Source organism: Otolemur garnettii, unplaced genomic scaffold (assembly GCF_000181295.1).
Source record: "Otolemur garnettii isolate 467f Iridium unplaced genomic scaffold, OtoGar3 scaffold00052, whole genome shotgun sequence".
NCBI classification, from domain to species: domain Eukaryota; kingdom Metazoa; phylum Chordata; class Mammalia; order Primates; family Galagidae; genus Otolemur; species Otolemur garnettii.
Window position 1 is genome coordinate 7018820 of NW_003852447.1, and position 10843 is coordinate 7029662.

Here is a 10843-nt window from a genome sequence, read left to right on the forward strand (position 1 = left end):
TTTTTGGTTGCAGCCATTATTGTTGTTTGGCGGGTCTGGGCTGGATTCAAACCCGCCACCTTAGGTGTATGTGGCTGGTGTCTTAGCCGCTTGAGCCACAGGCGCCAAGCCTATTCGTAGTTATTATACCTAATTATTTGATGTAATCAAAAAGATGTACAATTGAACAATAGTAATTCTAGTCAGAATTTGAAGTCATTTTTGTGTTCTTTTGTAAATATATCTCCCAGTTGATTATAATTACCTGTTTTCTCCCTTGATGTAAAGATTTTTCAACTGTAATTTGTGTGGATACAATGCAAGAGGAAGAAGGAGATAAAGGAGATGATGCCTCAGTCCTGACCACCAGAAATCATGAAAAATCCCATCCTTTTACCAATCCCCGATGGGCCACTAGAGTTTTCGCTGCTGAATGTGTCTGCAGGATAATTAACCAGTGTGAGAATGCGAACATTGCACATTTTGACTTTGCTTTAGCACAAGATATGAAAAAAAAGGATTCAAGAAGTAAGTAGCATAGTAATGGAAAAATTAGTTGATATATTTATAGAAATGCTGTCTCCTTATAGTTTTATTATTAGTTGTTGTTGGATTGTTTTTTTTTTAAAGAAAAACTGTCGCCCTGGGTAGAGTGCCCTGATGTCACAGCTCAATGCAACCTCAAACTCTTGGGCTCAGGTGATTCTCTTGCCTCAGCCTCCAAAGTAGCTGGAACTACAGGCACCCACCACAACACTCAGCTATTTTTTTGTTGCATTTGTCATTATTGTTTTAGCTGGCCTGGGCTGAGTTCCAACCCAACAGCCTTGGGTGTATGTGGCCAGCATCCTACCCACGGAGCAACGGGTACCGCCCTTCATTATTAATTTTTTTTTTTTTTTTTGCAGTTTTTGGCCGAGGCCAGGTTTGAACCCACTACCTCCGGTATATGAGGCTAGCGCCTTACTCCTTTGAGCCATAGGTGCCACCCCCATTATTAATTTTTGTTTTGTTTTGTTTTAAGACAGAGCCTCAAGCTATCGCCCTGGTTAGACTGCCGTGGAGTCACAACCCACAGCAACCTCAAACTCCTGGGCTTAAGTGATTATCCTGCCTCAGCCTCCCGAGTAGCTGGGACTACAGGTGCCTTCCACAACGCCCATCTATTTTTTGGTTGTAGTTCTCATTGTTTGGCAGGTCCGGGCCAGATTCCAACCTGCCAGCTCTGTTGTGTGTGGCTGGTACCTTCGCTGCTTGAACTACAGGTACCACCCTTTATTATTAATTTTTATTTTATTTTATTTTTTATTTTTATTATTTTTATTTTTTTTATTTTTTCTGAGACAGAGTTTCACTATATCACTCTCGGTAGAGTGCCATGGCCTTGCAGCTCACCCCTGAAACTCTTGAGTTTTTTGGTTTTTTCCCATTCAAATTTCCTTTATTATTTCTTATAGTATAACGGAAACTCTTGGGTTCAAGTGATTCTCTTGCCTCAGCCTCTCAAGTAGCTGGAACTACAGGCGCCTGCCATGATGCCCAGCTATTTTTTGGTTGTAGTTGTCATTGTTGTTTGGCATTCTGGGCTAGATTCAAACCTGCCAGCTCCAGTGTATGTGGGTGGCACCCTAGCTGCTGAGCTATAGGCACCGAGCCTATTATTAATTTTTTTTTTTTGAGACAGAGCCTCAAGCTGTCACCCTGGGTAGAGTGCCCTGGCGTCATAGCTCACAACAGCCTCAACTCCTGGGCTCAAAGGATTCACCTACCTGCCTCCCAAGTAGCTGGGACTACAGGCACCCGCCACAACGCCCAGCTATTTTTTTGGTTGCAGCCATCATTGTTGTTTGGTGGGCCCAGACTGGATTCAAACCTGCCAACTCAGGTGTATATGACTGGCACCTTAGCTGCTTGAGCCACAGGTGCCGAGCCTATTATTAATTTTTAAAAGGAAACTAAAACTTTTCTTTTTTCCAAATCAGTTATGAAATGTGATTATATTTATGTAAGCTATAATGCTAGTACATTTTTCGTTTTTTTTTTTTTTTGTTTGTTTCACATGAGAATTCTACCAGAATTGCTAGTACCTTTTTAATGGTTAAGTTTCATTTAATGGGTATGTGTGTGCAATGAGCTAAGTTTGTAGAGAGTAACCAGCTTTGGGGAAATAGCATGTATATTAGCTAGTTCCCCAAAATTATTTTCTGGCTTATAATTCATGCCAATTTTTGTTTATAGATTGTTTTGATGTCATGGATATTATTTAGATCACATTTGAGCCTATCTCTGTATAAAGCTATTCTAATTGTGAAACCATTTTAACCTATTACTGTTCAGTTTTATTATTTTTACCTATTTATGTTTGTATTTATGCTTTAATGTCTCATTTTTTTAAACTTCCTTATGTACATATGTTCAAAGACAGTACATATTTCTTTTTTCTGGAGACAGTCTCAAGCTGTTGCCCTTGATAGAGTGTTGTGGCGTCACAGCTCACAGCAACCTCAAACTCTTGGGCTTAAGCGATTCTCTTGCCTCAGCCTCCCAAGTAGCTGGCACTTCACACCGTCACAATGCCCAGCTATTTTTGATTGCAGTTAGCATTGTTGTTTAGCTGTCCCAGTTTGGGTTCAAACCCGCCACCCTTGGAATATGTGGCTGACGCTGTAACTGTGCTACAGGTGCCAAACCGATAGTACCTATTTCTTTTTTTTTTTTTTTTTTTGAGACAGAGCCTCAAGCTATCCCCCTGGGTAGAGTGCCATGGCTTCACTGCAACCTCCAACTCCTGGGCTCAAGGGAGTCTCCTGCCTCCGCCTCCCAAGTAGCTGGGACCACAGGCGCCCACCACAACGCCTGGCTATTTTTTGGTTGCAGCCATTATTGTTGTTTGGCAGGTCTGGGCTGGATTCAAACCCGTCACCTTAGGTGTATGTGGCTGGCGCCTTAACCACTTGAGCCACAGGCGCCGAGCCAACAGTACCTATTTCTAAGTGCCTTAGAAATATTCTTTGCCATATAAAAGAATTACAGTATGAATGGAGCTGGAGAATGTTCTTCTGAGCAAAGTATCACAAGAATGGAGGAAAAAGTATCCAACGTACACACCCCTATTATGAAACTAATTTATACCTTTTATATGAAAGCTACAACCAAATAGCCTAAGAATATGGGGAGAAGGGAGGGGGGAATGGGTGGAGGGATCACTTCTGAGGTTTATCTTATAGGGGTACAAGTGAATCTTTCTAAGAGTAGAATGTGAACGTTTTAAAACAATAACTGGGAAACTGATGTGAAGGCTGTGTTGACCAGTTTGATGGAAGTATTTCCAATTGCATGTGAAAACCCCACACTGCACCCCAGAAGTGCATTAATGTACATAGTTACCATTCAATAAAAAAAAATGAAAAAAAAAAAGAATTACAGTAGCAGAATTACTATTGCCTGTCTGAGTATGAATAAGATATTTCTGATTTAATTATTTTTAAACAAGCATTTCAGTCTCTTATTTGTGATAAGCATTGTGCTAGATACTTACAGGTATAAAATTAGTATGCCTTAGATACTTAATGATTTTTGTACTCCCAATTAAAATTGTAATTGGTACTTACTAATAGTTAGTGTCTTTAGTGTGAGTTATAATTCCATTCTTCTTTGATTTATTCTCATATATTCAAGGTACCTGTAAAAATTAGTTGTAGCCCTAAACATTTTATTTTATTTTTTTAAATTTTTTTGTAGAGACAGAGTCTCACTTTATTGCCCTTGGTAGAGTGCCAGGGCATCACAGCTCACAGCAACCTCCAACTCCTGGGCTCAAGCAATTATCTTGCCTCAGCCTCCCGAGTAGCTGGGGCTACAGGTGCCTGCCACAATGCCCGACTATTTTTTGGTTGCAGTTCGGCCAGGGCCAGGTTTGAACCTGCCACCCTTGGTATATGGGGCCGGCGCCCTACTCACTGAGCCACAGGCACCACCCTTGTTTTATTTTTTTTAGAGACACAGTCTCACTTTATCACCCTCAGTAGAGTCCTGTGACATCACAGCTCACAGCAACCTCCAACTCCTGGGCTTAGGTGAGTCTCTTGCCTCAGCCACCTAAGTAGCTGGGGCTACAGGCGCCCACCACAACGCCCAGCTATTTTTTGTTGCAGTTCTGCCAGGGCCAGGTTTGAACCTGCCACCCTTGGTATATGGGGCCAGTACCCTACCCACCAAGCCACAGGTCCTGCCCTCCTAAACATTTTTTTATTGGAACCTTGTTAAGTGATCTTCTTACATCTTTGGAGAATTATAACGTCAAAGAATGTGTTATAGGAATGAAAGAAATTGTCATTTATCGTTTCTATAGCTAGAAATGTTTTTTTTTTTACTTCCGTCATTGGCATGTTTGACAAGACATGCAAGTATAAGATAATCTAGTTCATATAAAGAACCACAAGAAACTTTTTTTTTTTTTTTTGCAGTTTTTGACCAGGGCTGGGTTTGAACCCACCACCTCCAGTATATGGGGCCAGCACCTTACTCCTTTGAGCCACGGGCACTGCCCTGAACCTTTTTTAAAGGAACACTTAAGTTTCTTGGATTCAATTTTATGTAAAGAGAATAAATTACTTCCTAATATATCATACCCCAAAGTCTCCTAAGTACCAACTAAACTACTTTTATCAGAGTCTGAACAAAATTTGTGTTGAAGATGTGATCTGTACTCTTAAAGGATATAAATTCTGCCTTTGGTGTTTGAATACCTGTATATAATTGTTTCCTTGGGATAGTTTTTTGTGTGTATTTGCAATGTGCATTAAATCCACTTGTAAAGTCCATATTTGATGTATAGTAAAATCAAAGATACTTAAAAGAAAGTACATTATTGGGCAGTGACTGAGGCTCAGTGGGTAGGGCACCAGTCCTATATAATGAGGGTGGCGGGTTCAAACCTGGCCCCAGCCAAACTGCAACAAAAAAATAGCCAGGCGTTGTGGCGGGCGCTTATAGTCCTGACTACTCAGGAGGCAGAGGCAAGAGAATCGCCTAAGGTCAGGAATTAGAGGTTGCTGTGAGGTGTGTGATGCCACGGCACTCTACCGAGGGTGATAAAGTAAGACTCAGTCTCTATTAAAAAAAAGTACTTAATGAAGTTAAAGGAGAAATTATCACTTAACATAAATCTTAGTTCTAGCATATTGTCTTTCTTAATGAGATACTTTTTAATCTTTTCTTTCCTTCCCTTCAAATGTATTTTTTAATCTTATAGATGACTTTTTGGTGCTACATCTTGCTGATTTAATTCGCATGGCTTTTATGGCTGCCACAGACCACAGTGACCAGCTCCGTCTTTCTGGCCTCGAAACACTGTTAGTTGTTATTCGGCAATTTGCAGCTATTCCAGAACCAGAGTTTCCAGGTCATGTGATTCTGGAACAATATCAAGCCAATGTAAGCACTTTCTGTTAGCGCATTTTATTGTTAAACATAGAGATAAAAAGTCTGTGAAATTTACTGGCATGACTCTATTAATTAAAAAATGAGTACAGGCAGTCTGCAGGTTACAAACAAGATGTGTTCTATAGGTTTCTTCTTAAGTTGAATTTATATGTAAGTCAGAACAGGTACATAACTTATAATAATGATCTCCATTCGTAGGTGCAAGATGCACATCAGTCAGATGTTTGTAACTTAAGGATTTACTGTAATAGCCTCTGTTCTTAAGTGCAGGATGTATGGTAAGTCAGATATTTGTAACCCAGGGACTGCCTGTATATATCTCTGCTGCCAGACCACAGTATAATTATAGAAAATGTGTGTGTTTGAAGAATAAATACGATAGCTAATATTTTATTAAAGTTCAAGTAAAAGCCAAGTGGTACATAAAACGGGTGTTTTATAACTTTGAAGATTAAGCTTTATAATTAAAACCTTCTTAAAGGCTCAGGGCCCATAGCTCGGCAGTTAGGGCACCCACCACATGCACCAGGGTTGGTGGGTTAGAATCTGGCCTGAGCCTGCTAAACAAGCCAACAAACAAAAACAAATAGCTGGGTGTTGTGGCAGGCCCCTGTAGTCTCAGCTATAGGGGAGGCTGAGGCAAGAGAATCGCCTAAGCCCAAGAGCTGGAGGTCGCTGTGAGCTGTGATACTACGGCACTCTACGGAGGGCAACAAGGTGGGACTCTGTCTCTGAAAAAAAAAAAAACATAGTGAGACTCTGTCTCAAAAATAAATAAATAAATAAAACCTTCTTCCTAATTTGGGGAAATAGGAGACTTTAGTGATGAAGTCCTTCACAAAATGTCTGAAAAAACAACATAGTACCAAATCACTACTAAATATTCTATTTAGGCTACATGCATGTTTTATCAGTGAATCATTACTCTGGAATAGAATGGTATATATAACCACATCCATTTTTTTTTCCTAGTCTTAGGAAAGGATTCCAGTTTCTTTCACTCATTCTTTTTTTTTTGAGATGGAGCTTCAAGCTATCCCCCTGGGTAGAGTGCCATGGCATCACGCTCACAGCAACCTCCAACTCCTGGGCTCAAGCGAGTCTCCTGCCTCAGCCTCCCAAGTAGCTGGGACTACAGGCGCCCGCCACAACGCCCGGCTATTTTTTGGTTGCAGCCATCATTGTTGTTTGGCGGGCCCGGGCTGGGGATTCGAACCCGCTACCTTAGGTGTATGTGGCTGGCGCCTTAGCCACTTGAGCCACAGGCTCCGAGCCTCACTCATTCTATAGTATTTTTAACTGATTAATTGTGCACTGAGCAAGGAAGACAAAATCATCACCTGTCTTGTAATCCTCTGGCAGCATTCAACCAAGGGTATCTCTCATTGAGATTCAAAAGCAGCTTCTGAGGCCTGGCAGTTAGAGAGACAGGGCAGTCTCAGTCACTCCTTCCTAGTTGATAATGCCAATGTACGCTTAGGGTGAAAGCAGAAGGAAGGAATTGAAGTTACATAGAACTGTCATATTAGAATAAAGTATTGAAATTCAACTTTGTTTAGGAGAACTCTGTTTCATTTTTAGCCCTCTTATAATTCCACGTGCTAGAAATACAATTACAACTCAAGCAGAAAAGGAAAATTATTTTTGGAATTTCTTAGTTGGCTCTGCACTCTTCTACACTGAATTGTTTGTTTTGGGGGGTTTGGTTTTGTTTGGGTTTTTTTTGAGACAGAGTCTCACTTTGTCACCCCGGGTAAAGTGTAGCGGTCTCACAGCTTACAGCAACCTCCAACTCTTGGGCTTAAGCAATTCTCTTGCCCCAGCCTCACAAGTAGGTAGGACTATAGGCACCCACCACAATGCCTGGATATTTTTGTTGTTGTTGTTGTAGTAGTTGTCATTGTTTAGCAGGCCCAGGCTGGGTTTGAACCTGCCAGCCCCAGTATATATAGCCAACACCCTAACCACTGAGCTATGGGCACTGAGCCTACACTGAATTGTTTCTCAAGTTTTCTGTCCAAGTGATATCAAGATGGCTCTCTTAACACCTAGTGCCTTATAAAGAGACAGTTCTTCTTTCTGATTATTCCTGGCAAAACCTTGAGAGCTTTCATTATCCCAGTGTGGGTCCCTGGAGCCAGACAGTGCTATTACCTCTATAGCAACAATGTGGACTAAGAGTTAGAAAGAGAGATAGTTCTCCAAAGGAAAAACAACTTTGAGATGCTGTTAACCAAAAACACAGGAAGATACGGGCAAGATAATAGGTGCCCGTAATTCATATCTACCTGTTATAAACAAATAACCTTACAAAAAGGGAGAAGTTGTGCTATCTTACTTACTGATGTTTGATATAATTTATGTGTTATAATTAAGTCATATAATTTCGTGCCAGGTAGGAGCAGCACTTAGACCAGCCTTCACTTCAGAGACTCCACCTGATGTCACTGCCAAAGCATGTCAGGTAAATGACTAAAAAGGTAAAGCTTAAGAAATAGTCTTAGGGAGCAATCCTGTAGTTATTTGTTACCAAGGCTCTTCTTTATAGTTGTTTTACTATGAATCTCAGCTTACCATTTACCATTTCTTTTTCTCTTTTCTTTTCTTTTTTTTTTTTTCTTTTGAGGCTGAGTCTCACTATGTTGCCCTCAGTAGAGTGCTGTGGTTCACAGCTCACAGCAACCTCAAACTCTTGGGCTCAAGCAATTCTCTTGCCTCAGCCTCCCAAGTAGCTGGGACTACGGGCACCTGCCACAACACTTGGCTATTTTTTTTTTTTTTTTTTTTTGGTTGTAGTTGTCATTGATGTTTGGCAGGCCCGACCTGGGCTCAAACCCGCCACCTTCAATGTATGCGTCTGGTGCCCAAGCCACTGAGCTACAGGCACCAAGCCAAATGCTTTATCTTTTAACTAAGTTTACGTTAGCCATATAATCTTTACTTTTAGGCTCGGCGCCTGTGGCTCAAGCGGCTAAGGCGCCAGCCACATACACCTAAGGTGGTGGGTTCGAATCCCCAGCCCGGGCCCGCCAAACAACAATGATGGCTGCAACCAAAAAAAAAAAAATGGCCGGGCGTTGTGGCGGGCACCTGTAGTCCCAGCTACTTGGGATGCTGAAGCAGGAGACTCGCTTGAGCCCAGGAGTTGGAGGTTGCTGTGAGCTGTGATGCCATGGCACTCTACCCAGGGGGATAGCTTGAGGCTCTGTCTCAAAAAAAAACTTTACTTTTAAAATAACGAGATAAAATAATCAAGACTAGGGCGGCATCTGTTGCTCAATGAGTAGGGCACCAGCCCCATATACCAAGGGTGGTGGGTTCAAACCCAGCCCCGTCCAAACTGCAACAAAAAAATGGCTGAGCATTGTGGTTGGCACCTGTGGTCCCAGCTACTCAGGATGCAGAGGTAGGAGAATCACCTAAGCCCAGGAATTGGAAGTTGCTGTGAGCTGTGACATCATGGCACTCTACCAAGGGTGACAAAAAAAATAATATAATAATCAAGACTAGAGGTTTAATTTAAATATTAAAACATTTATGATTATGATTTTATGGCTTCATTTTCCCATACTAATACATCTAAAACTTTAATTTAAATACTTAATTGCACTGGTTTCCTTGTTTCATCCTTAGACCTCATTCCCTTTTGAAAAGCTGGCTTTTAACTATCATTAACAGCCTCATTTCGTTGAAATTCTTGATCACAACATGGTTATAGTGGCTAGATTTCTGAGATATGGGTGAGCTCTGCTGAACTCACAAGGGAGATATTTATAATTTTTAAGTGTAACATTTGATTTTTTAAAAAACTAGGTCTGCAGTGCCTGGATAACAAGTGGAGTTGTAAGTGACCTTAATGATCTCCGAAGAGTTCATCAGTTGCTTGTTTCATCATTAACAAAAATACAGGCTGGAAAAGAAGCTGTAAGTCATTTATATAATGAAAGTGCTTCTACCATGGAGATCTTAGCTGTGCTAAAAGCCTGGGCAGAGGTTGGTACTTCTTAATTTATCAACAGAATTTTGGAAGAAGTTAATAAATACCTTAGATCATAAAGTGAAATTAATTATTTAAAATTAACTATAAAAAAGTCAGTTTTTAAGGTAAACAGGAGACTTCTAACATGAGATTAATTTTTATGTTAATTGACACATTGGCTGAGTGTTCTAAAGATTCTTCCACAGTTTGTTAGCTCCTGCATTAAGCAGGGCCAGTTATGAGCCAGAGATACTTTATAATGGCCAGTGGAGGCCAGGCACAGTGGCAGGTACCTATAGTCCCAGCTAGTCAGGAGGCTAAGGTGGAAGAATTGCTTGAGCCCAGGAGTTCACATCTGGCCTGGGCAATGTAGCAAGACCTCCACAGCTCTTTTTTTTTTGCTTGAGACGACATCTCACTATGTTGCCCTTGGTAGAGTGCTATGGCTTCACAGCACACAGCAACCTCAAGCTCTTGGGCTTAAGTGATTCTCTTGCCTCAGCCTCCCACATAGCTGGGACTACAGGCGCCTGCCACAACACCTGGCTATTTTTGTTGTTGTTGTTGCTGCTGTTGTAGTTGTCATTGTTGTTTTGACAAGCCCAGGCTGGGTTCGAACCTGCCAGCTCCAGTGTATGTGGCTGGTGCCCTAGCCACTTGAGCTATAAGTGCTGAGCCCAGAATTCAACTCTTTAAAAAAAACTAGAAAATGTAGCCAATGAAAATCAACCTTTATCAAAGTCTGAATTCTTTTTATTTTATTTTATTTTTTTAAGAAAGATGTTTTTATTATGAATACATGAATCCTTAGGCAGAAGGCTCAGAACAAGTCTTTTTTTTTTTTTTTTTTTTTTCAGTTTTTTGCTGGGGCTGGGTTTGAACTTCTGCCACCTCCGGTATATGGGGCTGGCACCCTACTCACTGAGCCACAGGCACCACCCCAAAGTCTGAATTCTTAGAAATGTTGGTCTGCTTGTATGTTCTTCGGCTCTGTAACACATAACTTGATAGTCTTTCAGTGCTCTTTCATAAAATAACTTTTTTAAAATGATAGTCATTTTATTTTCCACAAATAAAGAAATTTCATGGTAAAGTGCTTAACTTGTATGTATTTACTTTTCTAAGGAGGAAGAAAGCTATATCATTTTTTAATTTACTGTAGAAATCTTTAAGCATATACAAAAGGAGATAGAATAGTGTTATATAACAAATTCACATATCCCCATCACTCAACTTTATCAGTTACCAAACACAGCCAATTGTGGTTCATATATAACTTTAATGAAGATATACATAACATATATATATGGTCTTAGATTGAGCTCAGATATATATGTAGTCTCAGATTGCAGCTGAGAGAATTAACTAATATGTACAGACAGACTTTCTCCAGTGGAGCTATTTTTTTTTTTTTTTTTTTTTTTTTTTTGAGACAGAGCC

General features: G+C 40.6%; 1 protein-coding gene across 1 annotated transcript in view; it reads left to right on the forward strand.

Moving 5' to 3' along the window:
- HEATR5A (HEAT repeat containing 5A) overlaps positions 1–10843 on the forward strand; it is a 113233-nt gene that overhangs the window by 69367 nt on the left and 33023 nt on the right. Inside the window, exons 22-25 of the mRNA XM_023514397.1 lie at positions 268–507; positions 5234–5415; positions 7820–7888; positions 9238–9417. Coding sequence (XP_023370165.1) covers positions 268–507; positions 5234–5415; positions 7820–7888; positions 9238–9417 — 671 coding nt within the window. The remainder of the gene's footprint in view (positions 1–267; positions 508–5233; positions 5416–7819; positions 7889–9237; positions 9418–10843) is intronic.